Here is a 21,218-nt window from a genome sequence, read left to right as displayed (position 1 = left end):
CGTGCCCCAGTCCAGGAAGATCCCACATGCCGTGGAGCGACTAGGCCCGTGAGCCATGGCTGCTGAGCCTGCGTGTCCGGAGCCTGTGCTCCGCAGCGGGAGAGGCCACAACAGTGAGAGGCCCGTGTACGGCAAAAAAAAAAAAAAAAAAAAAAAAGACATGAGAAAAATAGAAAACAAATAGCAAAATGACTGATGGAAATCTAGTCCTATAAATAATTACATTAAGTGTAAATGGATTAAACACTCCAGTTAAAGAGATTAATAAGACTAGATTTTTTTTTTAAAGCAAGACCCAACTCCGTCTACAAGACATGTATTTTAATGACAAAGACACAAATATACTGAGGTTAAAATTTGGAAAACTCTATTACATGTAAACATTAATCATAAAATGCCATCACTCTAGCTGATCACTGCTTAATTCTTTTCATTTCAGATATTTATCATGGTTGTTTAATCTAGTTGAAGTTTTTCCTATCAAGACTAATGAGAAAAATCTCCTTTAAAAATAGTCAATTTTTAATGAATATATACTCTTATTATAATATTAGCTATTATTATTTTTTATTTTATTTATTTATTATTTTGCAGTACGCGTGCCTCTCACTGCTGTGGCCTCTCCCTTTGCGGAGCACAGGCTCCGGACACCCAGGCTCAGCGGCCATGGCTCATGGGCCCGCCGCTCCGTGGCATGTGGGATCTTCCCGGACCAGGGCATGAACCCATGTTCCCTGCACTGGCAGGAGGACTCTCAACCACTGTGCCACCAGGGAAGCCTGCTATTATTACTTTTAAGCAATCATATGACCCCTTTTCTTAGAATAAAATATCTTCTGGGATTTGGTTTAAAATAAAAAACCTGCAGAACTCCTCTTAAAAAGGGTACAGCTGCTATTTTCAGTTCTAAACCTTTCTCTCTGCAGGGCAAGTAGAGAAGTAAAGGAGTATGCTCATCATTCTCATGCTTTCCATTGTTTATCTGGCCTTTTCTAATCCTGGGTTTCTCTAGCTTTTGATTTATGTTGGCATATAAATAGTTTCCTTAGGAAACTTTACAGACCCCTAGCAGTTGTGTATTCTGTTTTTAAAAGGGCTCGACCATCTTTTTTACCAAAATCTAAATTTAAAAAAAATCTGAATCTAGTTTATCCAGAAATATGCAAAGTTTTCTCCATACTTGGTATATGCACACTTTAAGAACTCAAAAGACTCTACTCATATTGATGCACATTAACTCCATCTTAACAGGGCAATAGGTAAGCATTGGAAAGCCTGAAAACATTTAAGGAAATCCTTCTCTCTCTGCTTCTCAATCACTTATTTATCCATTCATCCAAATTTTTATTAAGCAGTTATTATATAACAGAATATGTGCCAAGCTTCAAGCACCTATTTCTTATTTTCTTCCTCTTTACCTTTTCTTAAAATGACATCTTCAATTATCCTGAAATTCTCTCCTATTATTCATCCATAATAAATTTTCATTCCAGTCATGAAAAAGGTCATTAAAAATAAGTTAGATATTACCTAGAAGTCTTTATTATCTTTTCCAATTTCCCTAAAAATTAAATTTCCATTTGAGAGACTTAGCATGCCTTAGTATGAAAATATCACATATTTTCTTACACTATTTTCATAATGCAGGCAGCAGTTACCTAGGGTTTTCACAGCATTTCCTGACAGGCAGCAGGAGACTAATTGGATTTCTTTAAGGTCACAGGGTTCAGCTGACAGAGACTTGACTATGTAATCCATTCCCTCCCCTATATCAGACAAGTGGGTCAAACGAAGTAAACACATCTTTTTCAGATTTGTCAGACCTTCAGCTGCAAAAAAAAAAGGAAAGGAAATGCATTAAGACACCAAGTACATAAAGGTATCCTTGCCTTGTATAGACACAGCCAGTGTCAAAGTGTCTTAGCTGTTCTTATTATCAAACTTGTATTAGTAAATATATTAGAGAAAACAAAATCTGACCTAGTTTTATAGCATCTTCCTCATTCATCTTAATATTATCCAGTATGAGCTTCATAAGGTTCTTCAAATTACCTAAGCTGTCAGTCAGACCACCTGCCAAAGAAAAGGGATTGGACTGTGTTCAGCTGTCATTTACTATATTTCTATTACCAATCAAAAGATTTTAGTTGTCACTATGGGCAAGAAATACTCATGAAATTGACACGAAAATATATTTTTTTGGTGAGAGATGGGGATCTTCCTTAGCTAAAAGCATGTTTTCAAAATATAATGGAATTACAATAGAAAACAATAACAGAAAGATAACTGGGAAATCTCCAAACAGTTGGAAATTAAACAACGCACTTCTAAACAAGCATGGATCAAACAGGAAGTCTCAAGGAAAATTAGACAATATTTTGAAAAATACAGAAATAAAAATAAAATATATCAAAATCTCCAGTTAACAGTTACTTAAAGGGAGGTTTAGAGCATTGAATGCTTATATTAGAAATAAGGAAAGTTTTCAAATCAACAACCTAAGCTTACTACTTCAGAAACTAGAGAAGAGCAAAAGAAACCCAATGCAAGACAAAGCAATAAAATAATAAAGATAAGGGCAGAAATCAATAACAAATCACAAACAGAAACAATAGGGAAAAATCAATGGAAATTAAAAGCTATATCTTTGAAAAGATCAATAAAACTGATAAATTTCTAGCAAGACTGACAAAGAAAAAATGAGGAATAACAAATTACCAACATCAGAAACGAAAGGGAAGATATCATTACAGAAATCACAGATGTTAAAAGGATAGAGAATAATATGAACAAATCTACATGCATAAATTTGACAACATAGACAAAATTGCAGAGTTTCTTGAAAGGCACAAACTAGTAAAACTTACCCAACATTACATAAGTAATCTGAATAGTCCTGTATAACTAAGGAAATTGAATTTGTTGTTTAAAATTTTCCAAAAAAGAAAGCTGCAGGCACAGATAATTTAACTTGCAAATTCTACCAAACTTTCAAAGAAGAAATAACACCAATTCTACACAATCATTTCCAGGAAACAGAAATACAGACAACACTTCCCAACTCATTTTATGACACTACCACTAACCAATCTGAAACCCAGACTAAGGGAATAAAACAAAAGAAAACTTCAAACCAATATCACTTATGAAATCCTCAACAAAATATTACCAAGGAGTCCAGCCATATATAAAAAGAATATTATACTACCACCAAATGAGCTTCATACAGGGAATGCAGGACTGTTTTTTTTGTTTGTTTGTTTGTTTTGGTTTGGTTTGGGTTTTTTTGCGGTACGCGGGCCTCTCACTGTTGTGGCCTCTCCCGTTGCGGAGCACAGGCTCCAGACGCGCAGCCCCAGCAGCCATGGCTCACGGGCCCAGCCGCTCCACGGCATGTGGCATCCTCCTGGACCGGGGCACAAACCCATGTCCCCTGAATTGGCAGGTGGACTCTCAACCACTGCGCCACCAGGGAAGCCCTGCAGGACTGTTTTGATATTTGGAAATCAATCCACATACTTCACTATATTAACAGTCTAACGAAGAAAAACTACATGATCATATAAATTGATACAGCAAAAATGGTTGATACAATCCAATAACCATTCATGATAAAAATCCTCAGCAACCTAGGAATAGAAGGAAACTTCCCCAACCTGATAAAAGCCACCTTCAAAAAAAAACTACAGTTAGCATCACACTTCATGGTGAAAGTCTGAATGCTTACTCCCTAGGATCAGGAACAAGGGAGGATGTTCACTTTTGCCTCTCCTATTCAACACTATACTGCAAGCCATAATCAGTGAAGTAAGGCATGAAAATGAAATAAAAGGAATACAGGGACTTCCCTGGTGGTGCAGTGGTTAAGAATCTGCCTGCCAATGCAGGGGACATGGGTTCGATCCCTGGTCTGGGAAGATCCCACATGCTGCAGAGCAACTAAGCCTGTGCACCACAACTACTGAGCCCACACTCTAGAGCCCACCTGCACACCTAGAACCTGTGCTCTGCAACAAGAGAAGCCATCGCAATGAGAAGCCTGCACACCACAACCAACAGTAGCCCCTGCTCGCTGCAACTAGAGAAAGCCCATGCACAGCAATGAAGACCCAACGCAACCAAAGGTAACTAAATTAATTTATTTTAAAAGATGAATTAATAAAAGGAATACAAAATTGGAAAGGAAGAAATGAAAATAATCTTTTTGGAAGTGACATGAAATAAGTTTGTCAAAGGTATAGAGTACAAGATCAACACACAAAAATCAACTGTATTTCTGTAGTAGCAATAAATAATTGGTAACCAAATTTTTTAAAATTACCATTTACAGTAGCTCCAAAAGAATGAAAAAGGTATAAATCTAAAAAACGTATACACAGTCAACATGATGAAAAGTACAAAATGGTGAAAAAAGAAATCAAGGAAAATCTAAACAAATGGAAAGAGAAACCATGGTTATAGATTCAACATAATAACAATGTCAATTCTCCCTAAATTGTTCTATAGATTTAATGTAATTTCAACCAAGATCCCAAGAAAAGTTTTTGACGATATAAACAATGTGATTCTTGGGAATTTCCTGGCAGTCCAATGGTTAGGACTCTGTGATTTCACTGCTAAAGGCTCAGGTTCAAACCCCTGGTTGGGGAACTAAGGTCCCACAGGCCATGCGATGCCGCCAAAAAAAAAAAAAAAAAAATGTGATTCTAAACTTTATATGGAAGGACAAAGGAACTAGAATATTCTAAAATTATTTTGAAAAAGAAGAAGAAAGTTGGAGAAATAACACTACCCAATTTTATGACTTACTATAAAGTAAAAGTTACTAAGACAATGTAGTATTGGCAAGGGATAGACAAGGGTATTGGCAAATGAAAGATCAATGGAAAATAGTATCCAGAAATACACCCATAAAAGTATAGCCAAAAAATTTGGGCAAAGATACAAAGGCTATTCAAACATGAAAGAATAGCCATTTCAATAAACAGAACAACTGGATATCCATAGGGAAGAAAAATGAACCTTGATCTAAACTTCACACCTTACACAAATGTTAACTCAAAATGGATCATAGATCTAAATGTAAAACATAAAACTTTAAAAGAAAATATAGGAAAAAATCATCATGACCTGGGGTTATGCAAAGAGTTCTTAGACATGACACCAAAAGCATGATTTATAAAGAAAAAAAATGGACAGCAACAAAATGTAAAACTTTTGTTCTATGAAATACACTGTTAAAGAATGAAAAGACTAGCTACAGATTGGGAGAAAATATTTTCAAATCACTTATCTCACAAAGGACTTGTATCGTGAATATATTTTTAAAAAACACTTAAAACTCAACATTAAGAAAACAAATTGACCCAATTAAAAATGGGTAGGGACTTCCCTGGTGGTCCAGTGGGTAAGACTCCATGCTCCCAATGCAGGGGGCCCAGGTTCGATCCCTGGTCAGGGAACTAGATCCTGCATGCATGCCACAACTAAGAGTCTGCAAGCCACAACTAAGAAGTCTGCATGCTGCAACTAAGAGCCCGCATGCCACAACTAAAGATCCCACATGCCACAACGAAGATCCCACGTTCTGCAACTAAGACCCGGCGCAGCCAAAATAAAAATATAAATAAATACTTTTTTTTTAAATGGGTAAAAACTTGAAGAGACATTTCACTAAGTTGCAAACAAGCACATGAAGAATTTTCAACTTTTATTAGCCAACTCTGATGATATAACACTATACACAGAGTTCCAGTTGCTCCACATCCTCATCAGCACTTGGTATTGTCTGGTGTTTTTTTTTTCTTATTGTAAAATGACAAAAAGAGAAAAATAGAAATAATACTAAATGCTTAGCATTAAGTGAGAATGCAGAGCAACTAAAATTCTCATGTATTGCTACTGAAAATGTAAAATGTACAAAGTGGAAAATAGTTTGGAAGTTTCCTAAAAAATTAAACAAGCACTTGTCATATGGCTCAGCAACGCTAATCCTACATATTTACCCAAGTGAATTGAAAACTTATTTTCACGTTAAAAACTTTCATAAGAATGTTTATAGTAGTTCTATCTATAATTGCCCAAACTGGAAATAACTGACATGTCTTTCAGTAGTGACTAGATTCTAGCTATAAGAAAAAATAAGTGCTGATTGCAAACTCAAATGTCAAAGAGAGCCAGGGAGATGATGTTATTACAAGAAGTAGAACAGATGGGCTTTGTGCCCAACTGGAGATTATGTGTCTTTCCAAAGAGTGTAGGAGCAGATCATGAAGCTCTAGCCAGTTGTTACCAAGTGCAGTTGTCAAATCTATAATTTTCAAGAGGAATAAGAAACCTGTATTTTCACATATTTCCCAATTTCAAAATGGTGGCAACTCCTTTAGGGAGAAGAATCATAGCTAGGGGAGAGAGAAGGGAAGGAGACTTTTCATCATAGATTGTTTTATAATTTGGACCATGTAAATATATTACTCAAAAAATAAATTTAAAATATTAAGAACAAAATATTGGCAAACATTAAAATGAAAAATTTTAATTATATGTAGGTCAAATTCAGCATGTAAGTGACCGGTTTGCAATATCAGCACAAACGAATGGCCATCAAGAGAAGATGGTAAGCCTCCTCACACAGAATGTAGTCTAATAAAGTCTGAGTGACTATCCAGAATCTTATAGAAGGCCTTCCTGCATTTAGTAGCAGGTTGCAAAGCTTATATGTACAAAAGATTCTAGATTCTTAAAATGATAGAAAATGTCCTCTACAGGGTGACAAGTGAGGCAGAGCCGAATGGGAAACCACTTGTGGATGAAAACGAATCTCAGATTACAGTCCCGTAGAACAAGGCTCCTTCCGACCCATAGCTTCACAGAACCCAGCAGCCCCTGCTCTGGGCAACAGGACTGATCTACACAGGTGTGGTTGGACTACACAGGTAAGGGAGACACTCACCTTTAGTGTTATTGTGAATCTGGGGGAAATTCCCCTTAACCCAGAAAGATTGACCCCACATGTATGTGTCTGAAGTCTGGAATTTCTTCATGTTCGACAAAAACTGTTCCCAAAATCTTCCTTCAAAATGAATGATACTTGGGTTGGGGCTGGGGCTGGATGTGCTGCAATTTCCTAGATGAGAATCTAGTGACACAGTTAGCCACCGGCTTCTGCAGGTGATTAGTTTATGGTTGGATTTCCTCCCAGACTTCAAAGAAGGAGGGGTGCTACTTGGCAGGAAAGCAGTGAATGTTGGGTTAAGACAGAGATGCTGACAAGAGGGAGGGTTCACAGAAGACAAGCTTAACCTACTATATACAAACACGGACAAACATAGAAACACACACTTTACCATATATATACTACATAGCTATTCAGTCAGACTACAGAGCTTCAGCTCTGGGAATCCTTCCTAGGGCCTCCCAATCTGACAGCCTTCCCCCCGACATGGAAGTCTCTCCCAAGCCCTTCCACTTCCCTTCCAAGTCCTGACACTAGTAGAAACTATTAGAAAATTTCAAGCAAAACAAATAATATCTAATATTTCCACAGTAACTAGCCAGGTTTGATTATAGCGTAAACTGCTGATGTTTACAATACCTGGTAGCTGTTGAGTCTCTAGGTTGTGAATACTTAAGGTGTGCAGGTTTGTCACAGATGTGATATGCCGCTCGTCTTCTAAGGTGAGGGGACTGGCTTCCACTATGATGGAGTGAATGTTCTTACAGGTGCTGAGGACCGAACTGAGGCTTCCAGCCACGCCGGCACATCTCTTAATGGACAACCTGAGGCTTGTAGCAGAGCTGAATATTTTCCCCAGGGATTTGATATCTTGCTTATTCAGCTTGCAGAAATCCCGGAGTGTGACCTCCAATGTCTTGAATTCCTGCTTCCAGTTGAAGAACAAAGACACAGCCCTGCTGGGAATGTAGGTTCCTGAGGACTCTTGCATGTGGATCCTGCTTGCGTCTTCCGCGGTCTTATCCTGCGAAGCCACAGCTCCCCCATACAGGTCTAGTTTAACAAAGTCCAGAGCAGTTGCACAATTAGGCAAGTTTTCAAAGAAGTCAAATAAGTAATCAGGGATGTTCTCTGAGTTGATATGTAGGCTTTTACCATGAAAGAAAGCTTCAAATTCTTCTCTCAGGTTTGATGTGGATATACTCTCACAGAATAAATTGATGCCACACTCTGTAAAGGAGTTGATGCTTATGGCTTTCAGAATTTCTTGCACAGTGGTGCTTTTCACGTTTTGCATAGATTCCTGCCTCCAGAGAGGCCTCTTGGTGACGAAAAGCCCACTGAGGCTGCCATGTTGATACACTGATGCCAGGTGTTTCAGAACAGTCCGGGTGGCTTCGGCAGATGACCCACACGTATACAGGAGCAGGTTGCTGTACTTGGATGTAATGTCTGAAATGGAAACCATTTTCTGCAAGTGACCATTCCCCTTGGTCACCTCTGCTGGCTCTTCAGACGTCAATAAACTGCTGAGTCTGCGTCCTGCTGTGTACTCCTGGAATGATTTATGAAAGAATTTATACTTCGGCTTGAACCGTTGAGCTGTGTATTTACAGAGGAGTCCCGTTGTCAGCAGGACATCCTCGTTCACACGGGACAAGTCGTCCCGTTCAAAATCAAACCTGTGGGAGAACACGCCCTCCAGAGCTAGGTCTCCACAGTGGTCCAGGCTCCGAGTGACCTCACTTGGAACCACCCCTTTACGTCTGTGCTTGTTTTTATTTACTAGCAGATCGTAGAAGGCACAGAACAGTGTGGTTTGTGTGTTAGAGTGGAACTCACTTTTCCCCATCTGGATTGCACAAGTGATGACCACAAAGAGAGGGGTCTTCATCAGATTCCTCAAGCACCTGGATTTCTGAATTTGGAGCAACAAGCCTTCAGCAAGCTCCTTTATCAGCACTTCCCGGATGAGAGCCTGGGCACTGTCCTCAGTCATGTCCCCCACCTCGGCAATCAGCGCACCAAACTGCCTGATGTACCTCAGGCACTCCGTGGTGGTGGTGACGATGACCATATTCTTGAAGCGGTGGTTTTCCTTTATTAGGGCTTCGATTTCTGGGCAGTTCTGGGCCTTGAATTCATTGTAGCCATCAAGGAGAAAAAGAACCCTCTGCTGTAGCTTCAGTAGCATGGCCATGAAAGTCTGCTTCCTGATTGTGTCAGGTATATCCAAGAGTTGGTCACACAGGGTTTCGAAGAGTCCACCCTGGGCTCTGCTCAGACGGAGAAATAAAACTAATTTGAACTTGGTCAGAGCCTGGCACTCTCCAGAGGCCCAGAGCATGGCGATTCGCTGCAGCAGAGTGGACTTCCCTTTGCCCAATTCCCCTTCGATGATGCAGGGGCTCTGAAGAGTGTCCAGCAGGCCACTCAGGGTCAGCTGCTCCAGACGGTGATGGCGTTGGTCCTTCCTCCATAGAACCGGTTCTGTGAAGGTGCTTTTCAAATTAAAAATAATGTCAATATCTTCACCCAGTGGATAGTAGTTCAGAAAAGATGGGGTATGGTATAAGTCCTTTAAGTCCTGAGCCAAACCATCTAAGTCTTCTTCTGACATCTGATGAAAAAGACCTGTTAGAGAAGAGGTGAGGTTGAATAGGATCCAATTCTGTGTCTCCCCAGAAGCTAGAGTTCAGGAGGAGGAAGGAGGAGTGAGGCTGAGAATCTTCCCTTGGTGACTTTCATTTCCTTCCCCAGTTCTGAGCTGGCAGAAAGGGTTCCAGATATTTACTCCTGCTTTTCCCTGTTACCCTTTACCCTACTTGCCCTTTTGCCTTGTTTCTTCCTTTCCACCACCAAATTTTGTAGCAGCTGATTGGAAAGGAGAGGAGCCGGTGTTTGGGTTAAGGAAAGTGCATGAGAATAGTGGGGATACGGTTGAGAATGATGGTCAGGGGTAACTTTCAGCCAATCAAGCCTTAACCTTGATTAAAATCTGTCAGGAAATAATTGACTAATTTAAAGAAAGAAAAACTAAATTAATATTTCATGAAAAGCAGAATCATGCTTCTTTAGTCAGTCAGGCTCTCTTTACCATGGTGCTTGGATTACAGAGTAGGTAGTCTGGGGGCCCCTTGTCCACAGATGGTCCTCATCAGACTAAGGAATGTTGTAAACTACTACTGCACTACTGCATTGACTTCTTTTTTTTTTTTTTTTTGCGGTACGCGGGCCTTTCACTGCTGCGGCCTCTCCCACCGCGGAGCACAGGCTCCGAACGCGCAGGCCCAGCGGCCATGGCCCACGGGCCCAGCCGCTCCGCGGCACGTGGGATCCTCCCGGACCGGGGCACGAACTCGAGTTCCCTGCATCGGCAGGCGGACTCTCAACCACTGCGCCACCAGCGAAGCCCTGCATTGACTTCTTAAGTGCCTTCATTGTCCAGTTTGATTCTGAAGTCAGACTATGCTAAATCATTTATTCCCTTACCCTGGAGTTACTTATTTGGCGTCACCATCAAGTGACCTGGTGGGAGTTTTTTGTTTTGTTTTGTTTTCCTGAGAGTGTCTGAGCTTTTCCTCAACCTAACCAAAGCCCAGTGCCCAGTGATATGAGAGCATTGGAGGGAGGAGAGCAGAGGCTCTGTCATGGGGATTATGGATCTTCTTCATGATTTATTCTATTTGTAGAACAGCTAAAAGCAAACTGATACTTACTAAGTCCATGCAAGTCCTGAAACAGAGGGTAGTTCCACTTTTCAAGGGATTTAAGGAAGAGGTTACAGGCTTCTGAACCCTTCTTCAAAATCATGTGAATGATCCCTCTCGCAGCATCCTGCTCGACCTTCTCACAGCAAATGATGTTTACTTCTTCGTGATTCAGAACATTCCATACAAATAGCTCATCCAAAATTTGCTTTATAACAGTCACTCCCATCCTTTGAATGAGAATTTGACTGTTCTCCTTTATGAAATTCACTGAAGGGATGGGGGAGAAATATACATATTTATTCATTTATACAAAATGTGCATATCAGCATTATGTTGCCAGGGCATTAGGTTCATGCTTTTTTTTTTTTTTCCTTTGGACCTATCTTGAGTTATGGAGATGCCAAATGCTTGAATTCCAGGCCCTCAAGAAAAGCTCTGTAAAGACCCTCATTCCTAACCCCAGAGTCCTTGGTGAGCAAGACGTTTTTTCTTTGATAACAAAGTAAAGTGAGCAATCTTGTCCTTGATATAAAAGCGTCCCCACTAAGGTAATAGGGGTAAGACGATGCGCTTTCAAGTAGGGAGACTGGCGTACGATCTGCTATTTGCTACCATCTGTATAACCTTGGCAAGTTGTTAAACCTCTTTGAGCCTATTTCAATGCTGTGCTGCTAAATGTTGAACACACTGCCTCTCTGGGGGTAAAGGCCTGAATTCATAGCACGTACCAATCTGCATGTTATAAACATTCCCACTGAGGCTAAATTCAAGCTAACAATGTATGTCAACTGGCTAACAAAAATCATAAAAATTCAACAGTGAGTTCTCACAAAACAGTAAGAACCAGCTGTAGTACACCACTGGTTCCTTGTCTGTACAATGGAGTTGAGAACAGTATTTTACTTATGAAGTTGTAATGAGAACTCATGTATAGTATTTCATACAAAGTAATAGCTCAATAAATGTTAGCTACTATTTTTAGCCATTATTCTGCTGTCAACACTCAAAGGAGTAGCACATTTTATCTCCCATTGAATTTGGTATTTTCTGAAGAGTATCACTGCAAAATAGTCATCTGTATTCAGTTTAAGCTCTCTCACCTCTCACAGTGAGGTTCCCTGACGAAGCTGTCTCGTTTCTGTGTCTGCCTTGCCAAGATCTAACTCTCCCAGGCAGTCCATGCCAGCTCGGAGAAGTGCCTCCCTGGTATTGTACTCTCAGACACTGTCGGCACTACTTTTCCTCTTGGACTAGGCTGCTCCTGGTTTTCAAATCTTTCTTGACTCATCCAAATGGATATCTCCTCCCAAAGACCCTGAGGCATCTCTGGTCTGAATTACACCATCAGGCACTCAGACCCCCAGGATCCTACCCCAGGTCCCCTTTCTCTCTGTCCCATGCAGATCTCTACTGCTAACCTCAGCTGGAATGTTACCACATCCCTGTCTACATGGCCGGTCAGCGAGTCTCTCTCTCTCTCCCTCTGGGGTCTCATCTCTTTTCCTGGCTTCTAAATCCTCCCTATGGAGACAACCTCTAAGTCTGATTCTAGTCACTTAGAAAGGCCTAGAGACCACCGCAAGATCACAGGACTAGCCTTTTGGAGGTGACATTTCTTCAGCTGTAAAATTAAGATATTGATACTTTAACTCCTTAAAAGGCTCATGAAAAAGACTGAATAAAGTCACATAAGGCACAGACAAAAATATTTTAAAATTTGAAAAGTGTGCTGCTATGTAACTGTAAGATGTTCTTATTACTAGCCATGGTATCTCCCTGAGTGTGGACTACCATACTCTTCTCTTATCAAGTAGTTAAGTGAAAACCATGCTCTTTATTCATTCAGTATTCATTCTTAGCAGAATACCTCTGTTTAGACTAGTGCTGTACACTAGAATTTTCTGAGATGATAAACATGTTCTATATTTGCTCTGTCCAGTAGTGGAGCCATTAGTCACATGTGGCTATTGAGCACTTGAAATGTGGCTAGCGTGACTGTGTGACTGAATTTTAAATTTTATTTAGTTTTTATTTAAATTACTGTGCGACTGAATTTTAAATTTTATTTAGTTTTTGTTTATTTAAATTCACATTAAATAGACACATATAGCTACTTACTAGTAACTGCATTGGATAGCATAGTCTACACCCAGTCATCAAAGTGGAAAGAGTTACATTTTGGTCACCACTTAGATCTACTCCATGTTTCTTCACAATGATCTTGACAGATCTCTCTGCTGTCTGACCAGGAGGGTAAGCCCGAGTAGGTGATGGCAGGAGACCAATATTCTTTTCTTTTCAACCATAAAAACCAGAGAGTTTAATGAAAAGGAAGCTTGTATAAAAGAACATTCATGTTCAATAGGCAAAAAAATAGACATATCATTGAAGAAATTAGGGGCAACAAATTGGACTAAGGGGAAAAACCCTTTCAGGTAATATAGGAAATATAAATGTACTTTTTTGATTCTTGAATAAAATCTTAATGTATTACAATATTCTCAGCATATAAGAAAATTCCAACAGGAGATAATTTCTAGTGGAACAGAGCTGAACTTTCCTTCTTCTGAAGGGACTCAGATTTGAATTGCTGACTTGATGAAAAGATAGGTCATGTAATATTCTTCCTGAGTGCATCTTCAGGACTGACAAAGAGATCAGAAAGAAAAGCGTCTTTATTCAATTACTGTTACAAATAGGAGATGTGTTCTGGAAACACCCACAGAAATAAAAACACAATTAACATAATGAGATGTCATTTTGCACCTACCAATTATTTATATTTTATTTGTGTTATCATTTTTCACATAAATATTGTTTATTGTCTATTTTACCCTTATTCCACCTTCTCCCTGTACCCTCCATTCCTGAATTACACTCGCAAATATACACCATATTGTAAGCGCTGTGAGAACAAAAAGCATGCTTTGTTTTGATATTATACCCCCAGGGCCTAGAACTGTGGTTAATTAATTAACGTTTGTTGAATAAATGAATTTGGTACAGATTAAAATGAAAAACCTCACCATGATGAAAAAGTTGTGAGAAAGCATTTACCATTAGAACTATTGGACAGTGCTGCAATGAACATTGGGGTGATATATGTATACGTATAACTGATTTACCTTGCCGTACAGCAGAAACCAACACAACATTGCAAATCAACTACACTGCAATAAAAATTTTTAAAAAATAAAGTGTTTGGAATAGTAAAAAACAAAAACAAACAAACAAAAGACCTATTGGATAGTTTGGGCTTATATTCTTAGTCATCTAGGATCACATTCTTGCAAGAGTTAAACATGCAACCTAGACCTTGAACATGGTACCTTTTATTTAATGTTCCTTAAACAAATCAGTATCCCCCAAATTTGTATATTATTTCAGATTTTCCTGAGGTTTTAGGACAATGTATGTGTTTTATCTCACATAAGTCCCAAATTATTTAGAACTGATTACTAATAACAAAACCTTTCAAAGTGTGTGACAATGTACCAGGAAAGAGGAAATTCCCAGAAGCCATCTTTCAAACCCAGGATCTAGCCTCCCATGACGTCAGGGGACCAATATTTTAAAACGATCACTCTCTGTGAAAGTCCTAGCTTATCTGTGGTTCTGCCATTTAACACGGGCCACCATGTTTATAACTGAATTCTCAGAACCACAGAAAAATATTTGAGGGCATTCCATATATCAGTATAACTGATCAGAGGAAGGCATGAATTGATTTTCTGCTCAATATCACCCGTATTTGGAAACACACTCTACAATCACGCAGATTTGATTTCTAGTATACTTACTTGTTCTGAATAAAAGCTTTCCAGCTTTCTATATCTCAATAGACAATATTAGTTCCAAATGGAGAAGTCAAAGATGACTCCAATATTGTCCTCTTCTTTCTGTAAAATGGCTCCTCATTCTGTAAAACTAACAAAACAGAAACTATCAGGACAGCAACCATTGTCACTTTTGTATTTATTTTTTTTCCCACACCAAAAAGGACGCACTATACATAATGTTTGACATGTTTTTTTTTCATTTAGTATATTTTTGAGACCTTTCTATATCAGTTAAGTAGTAAACTGCCTTATTTTAAAAATCAATTTCATTGATGTAAAACTTACATGCAATAAAATACAAGGAGCTTTGACAAGTGTACACACCCAAGTCAGTAATACCCCAGTCAAGATTTAGAATATTCCCATCACTGCAGAAAGTTCCCTTGTGCCCCTTTATAATTCATTCCTCCTAGTCCCCATCAAAGTAACCACTGATCGGATTTCTTTAACTATAAATTACTTTTGCCTGTTCTAGAAATTCATGTAAATGGACAAATGTAGGGGGTACTCTTGTGTCTGGCTCCTTTCACTTAGTATCATGCTGTTGAGATTCTCCTTGCTGTTTGCAGGAATTGGTAGTTCAGTCGTTTTTAATGGCTGAGCAGTATTCCATTGTAGGAACAGATCAATTTACCTATTAATTCTCCTGTTGATGGACATTTTGTTTGTGTCCAGTTTTTGGCTATCATGAATGAAGCTTCTATCAACATTCCTTTGTGGACATACGTTTTCATTTCTATTGGGTGAGAATCTAGAAGTGGAATTTCTAGGTCATATGGTGAGTGTATGTTAATTTTATAGACGGTACCAAATTGTTTTTCAAAGTGGTCATACCATTTTACATGCTTACCAGGAGATAAAATCAACAGTTCCAGTGGTTCCAAATCCTCAGCAGCACTTGGCATTATCCGTCTTTTTAATTTTAGCCATTCTAATGAATGGGTAGTGTTATCTCATTTTGTAATATTAATTTTCATTTCTTTTTTTTTTTTTTTTTTTTTTGCGGTATGCGGGCCTCTCACTGTTGTGGCCTCTCCCGCTGCGGAGCACAGGCTCCGGACGCGCAGGCCCAGAGGCCATGGCTCACGGGCCCAGCCGCTCCGCGGCACATGGGATCCTCCCAGACCGGGGCACGAACCCGTATCCCCTGCATCGGCAGGCGGACTCTCAACCACTGCGCCACCAGGGAGGCCCTAATTTTCATTTCTTGATGACTAGTGATGTTGATCATCTTTTCATGTACTTTATTGTTCATTCATAAACCTTTTGTGAAGTATCTGTACAAATCTTTTGCCCATTTTACAAATTGGGTTGTCTTTTTATTATTGACTTTCAAGAGTTCTTCATAGATTCTGAATACAAATTTTTTGTCAAATACATGTATTATAAATATTTTTTACTCATCTGTGGTTGTTTTGATTGTGCCTAGGATTTAATTTACAGAGATAACTGAGTGACAAAATGAAGACGTCAATGCCAATGAAAAATGTTTTATTATGATTCGCAAGAGAAGGAGGGCCTGCCGTGCCACACAGGACCACATGGGGCCTCATGGGGAAGTACCAGAGTTGATCCGGAGGCAGAAGGAGCAAAGGAGAAAGCTTAGCCCAGAGCCTCTATACAGTTTTCACAGGAAGAAACAGGTGATGCAGGGTAGGCAAGTTGAGCAAGTTTAGGATTGGATAGTTTGAATAATTTCAGTAGACTCTGGGCTATAAGGGTGGCCTGGGAGTGATTTAGGGCAGGGGAAATATTGGCTTGATGTGTGAGAGTTTGATAAAGTTGGTGGTTGAAGATACGGTCTTTGGATTCATTTTTTTGCATATGAAAGGCACACTCACAGGCAAGTTTTTTGCTATCTCTAGGAATTAGCTAGCCTTGGTATGGGCAGTCTCTTTTAGCCAGCAAAGCCCCCAAGGTATCAAAGCATCATAAAATATAGAAAGTAAAAAACATGATTAATACAATGGTTTGCCTTTTTTTCTTTGCGTCTTTTGAAAAGCAAAACATTTTTATTTTTATGAAGCTCAACTTATTAATTTTTTCTTCTTTGATTCATGCTATTTGTGTCCTCTTGACAAAATCATTGTTACCCTGAGCCACAAAGATTTTCACCTAAGTTTTCTTTTAGAGGTTTTATAATATTAGCTTTTACATTTAGGTCATTGATCCATTTTGAGATACTTTTTTGTTTATGATGTGAGATAAGGAGTTGAGGTTCACTTTTTTTCCATAGGGATGTACAGTTTTTCCATCATGATTGGTTGAAAAGAATATCTTTTACCCACTGAACTTGTGAACATATTTCTGGACTCTATTCTCTTCCACTGATTTATGCCTGTCCTTAGGCCAATATCACACTGTCTTGATTACCGTATCCTTATAATAAGCCTTGAAATAGAGTAGTGTAAATCCTTCAGTTTTGTTCTTTTTGAGAATTGTTTGCATTCCCATATAAATTTTATTTTATTTTTATTTAACTTAATTTAATTTTATTTATTTTTGGCCATACCACACAGCTTGTGGGATTTTAGTTCCCTGACCAGGGATTGAACCCCGGCCCTCAGCAGTGAAAGCACAGAGTTCTAACCACTGGACCGCCAGGAAATTCCCTTTATTTAATTTAATTAATTAATTTATTTTTTAGCATGACGTATTAGGGCAGTTTATTACACAGCAAAAGCAACCAGCACAATGAACAACAGGAAATGGTGGCAAACATTAATATTGATGCAGCTTCTAAATCACATAAGCCCTAGAATCGAACCTCCTGCTTTCCGAGGTATGAATGCCACGGAGTGTCACAGTTCAACCCTTCTGCCTACATTTAGAGTTCTCTCTCCTCAGAGCCTGGTGTATTTCAATTCTCTGCTAGGTTTCCTGTCTAACTTCTAGATCAAGAAAGTTTGAATAAACTTTAGATAAACACTTAAAATTATTTCCTGGAAGTTCACCAAACCGAACATGTGAATCCTCCCCAGTCTGCACAATTGAAAACAAGTTATATAATTTCTGTTTCTCAGGGCAGTAGGGCTGTGCAAGACACAGAACACTGGGACTGCTGCCTGTCCTCTGGAATCACATTTTATTTATTTTTTAAATATTTTAATTTTATTGGAGTATAGTTGATTTACAATGTTGTGTTAATTTCAGGTGTACAGCTAAGTGATTTAGTTATACATGTACACATATTCATTCTTTTTTAGATTCTTTTCTCTTATAGCTTATCACAGAATACTAAGTAGAGTTCCCTGTGCTATACAGTGGGTCCTTGTTGGTTATCTGTCTTATATATAGTAGTGTGTGTGTGTACATCCCATGCTCCTGGTTTATCCTTCCCCTACAACGTTTCCCCTTTGGTAACCATAAGTTTGTTTCTGATATCTGTAAGTCAGTTTCTGTTTTGTAAATAAGTTCATCTGTATCTTTTTTTTTTTTTTTTTTTTTTTTTTTTTTTTTGCGGTACGCGGGCCTCTCACTGTTGTGGCCTCTCCCGTTGCGGAGCACAGGGTCCGGACGTGCAGGCTCAGTGGCCATGGCTCACGGGCCCAGCCGCTCCACGGCACGTGGGATCCTCCCGGAACGGGGCACGAACCCGTGTCCCCTGCATCGGCAGGCGGACTCCCAACCACTGTGCCACCAGGGAAGCCCCATCTGTATCTTTTTTAAAAAATTAGAGAACGGACATGTGGACACGGCGGGGAAAGGGGAGGGTGGGACGAATTGGGAGATTAGGATTGACATATATACACTACCATGTGTAAAATAGATAGCTAGCGGGAACATTCTATAAAGCACAGGAAGCTCAACTCGGTGCTCTGTGACTTCCTAGATGGGTGGGATGGGGGTGGGGAGGGAGGTCCACGAGGGAGGGGATATAGGTATACATATAGCTGATTCACTTCATTGTACAGCAGAAACTAACACAACATTGTAAAGCAATTATACTCCAATAAAAAAAAATTAGATTCCACATATGAGTGATATCATACGATGTTTGTCTTTCTCTGTCTGACTTACTTCATTTACTATGATAATCTCTAGATCCATCCATGTTGCTGTAAATGGCATTATTTCATTATTTTTTATGGTGGGGTAATATTCCATTGTATATAAGTACCACATCTTCTTTATCCATTCCTCTGTCGATGGACATTTACATATAAATTTTTAAATTAGTTTATTAATTTCTGTTTTTAAAAGAAGATTTTTTGCCTTCTGCTTTCTGGCCGGGCATGTAAAGAAGTCATTACTCCATCCTAATGTCAAGTTAAAGCTGAATGAACTGAACATGAACAACTCTTCTTAGATCTATCAGAGAATTGAGGTAGGGCAAACTGCTACCGCAAAACTGAAGACGCAGTCAGGCAGATACAGAATTGCAAACTTACTGGAGCAGAAACCCATGAGGAGCAGAAACCTCAGAGGATCTCATAACTAGGTAGGAAACCCTAAACTGTAATTGATGAATTTCTAGAGGATCAGTGTGGACAAGTCTGTGAGTTAAAAACTCCAAGAGGACCCAGTCTTAGCAAAGTCCCTATGCTTTTGTGAGTTTTACCTCCAGGAGCACTACCAGGTTCTTATAGTGTAGATCAGAGAAAAATCTCTTGCTTCCAGTAAAGGGAGGGGAAAAGTAGCCATTTTGAATTATGCCCAGAGCATTCTATTCTTCCTAAAAAGTCCTGCCCTCAACATCAATTATTTTACCAGAGCCTCACCTACTGACATATTAACAGAGCTTAGCTGACCTGGGGGAAGGGAAATACCCAGCTCCAGCCTCCTCTAGGAGGAGGAATATTATATTTATTTATTTTACTACAGAGACATTTAAGAGCCATTACAATCAATACCAAAGAAACAAGAGCATGGACACTATTTCAAGTTCTGGAACATAATGTGAAATAGAATATTTATGAATTTCTGCTAAACCTACTATCATGTTTAAGACTTTCAATAAGATTTTTTTTCTGTTGCTTCATGTGAAAAAAACTTTTTTTAACATCTTTATTGGAGTATAATTGCTTTACAATGGTGTATTAGTTTCTGCTTTATAACAAACTGAATCAGTCATACATATACATCTGTTCCCCCATCCCTTCCCTCTTGTGTCTCCCTCCCTCCCACCCTCCCTATCCCACCCCTCTAGGTGGTCACAAAGCACCAAGCTGATCTCCCTGTGCTATGCGGCTGCTTCCCACTAGCTATCTATTTTACGTTTGGTAGTGTATATATGTCCATGCCACTCTCTCGCTTTGTCACAGCTTACCCTTGCCCCTCCCCATATCCTCAAGTCCATTCTCTAGTAGGTCTGTGTCTTTATTCCCCTCTTACCCCTAGGTTCTTCATGACCATTTTTTTTCCCTTAGACTCCATATATATGTGTTAGAATAAGGTATTTGTTTTTCTCTTTCTGACTTACTTCACTCTGTATGACAGACTCTAGGTCCATCCACCTCACTACAAATAACTCAATTTCGTTTCTTTTTATGGCTGAATAATATTCCATTCAACCTAAGTGAAAAAAACTTTTTGAAATTAAAATTTTAAAGAAGTGTTCTTCATTCAACTATGATCAAAGATATATTAACAATTCTGGCAAGACTCCATTGAACACAAATACACAAAATGATCAATTTGCTAAAGTCATTGACAAAGGTACAGAAGGTAAGGCTTGAGAAGGGATTTTATTATTCATTACTATCCTGGACTGATATGTCGATATAGGTTTTTCCTTTTTTTGTACCTCAATATTTACTCTGTTTGTATGTTTTTACTGCCACGATTACATACACAAAATTCAATAAAAGAAAATTGTCACTACTAAAACAACAACAGGATTAAAAAATGGGCAAAGAACTTGAATAGACATTTCTTCAAAGAAGATATACAAATGGCCAAAAAGCATATGAAAAGATGCTCAACATCACTAATCACTAGGGAAATGCAAATCAAAACCATAATGAGATACCACTTGAACCTATTAGAACTGCTACTATTAAAAATGAAAACAAAAACAGAAAATAACAAGTGTTGGTAAGGATATGGAGAAATTGGAACCCTTGTGCACTTTGGTAGGAACATAAAATGGTGCAGCTGTAATGGAAAACAGTATGGTGGTTCTTCAGAAAATTAAAAATAGAATCACTATATGATCTAGCAATTCCACTGGGTATATATCCAAAAAAAATGAAAGCAAGGTCTCATTGAAAGTTGTACACCCATATTCATAGCAATATTATATTATGATAGCCAAGAGACAGAAGCAACCCATGTGTTAACTGATGGATGAATGGATAAACAAAATGTGGTATAAACACAAAATGGAATATTATTGAGCCTTAAAAAGGAAGGAAATCCTCCAGCAATCCCACTCCTGGGCATATATCCAGAGAAAACGCTAATTTGAAAAGATACGTGCACCCCAGTGTTCACAGCAGCACTATTCACAATAGCCAAGACATGGAAGTGAACTAAATGTCAATTGACAGATGAATGGATAAAGAAGATGTGGTACATATATAAAATGGAATATTACTCAGACATAAAAAGAATGAAATAATGCCATTTGCAGCAACATGGATGGACCTAAAGATTATCCTGTTGCAAGGAAAGGAAAGCAATCCTGTCACAAGCGGCAGTATGGATGAAACTTGAGGACATGATGCTAAGTGAAATAAACTAGTCATAAAAAGATGAAAACTGTATGCT

General features: G+C 38.8%; 1 protein-coding gene across 1 annotated transcript in view; it reads right to left on the bottom strand.

Moving 5' to 3' along the window:
• NLRC4 (NLR family CARD domain containing 4) overlaps positions 1 to 21,218 on the bottom strand; it is a gene marked incomplete at its 5' end in the record, with an annotated part of 48,355 nt that overhangs the window by 20,233 nt on the left and 6,904 nt on the right. The window contains 4 exons of the mRNA XM_081253898.1: positions 1,659 to 1,829; positions 1,981 to 2,073; positions 7,595 to 9,589; positions 10,675 to 10,935. Of these exons, the coding sequence (XP_081110024.1) occupies positions 1,659 to 1,829; positions 1,981 to 2,073; positions 7,595 to 9,589; positions 10,675 to 10,935 (2,520 nt within the window). The remainder of the gene's footprint in view (positions 1 to 1,658; positions 1,830 to 1,980; positions 2,074 to 7,594; positions 9,590 to 10,674; positions 10,936 to 21,218) is intronic.

Source organism: Mesoplodon bidens (genome assembly GCF_964165515.1).
Source record: "Mesoplodon bidens genome assembly, chromosome: 14".
Classification (NCBI taxonomy): domain Eukaryota; kingdom Metazoa; phylum Chordata; class Mammalia; order Artiodactyla; family Ziphiidae; genus Mesoplodon; species Mesoplodon bidens.
This window is presented reverse-complemented; position numbering and strand designations above follow the sequence as displayed.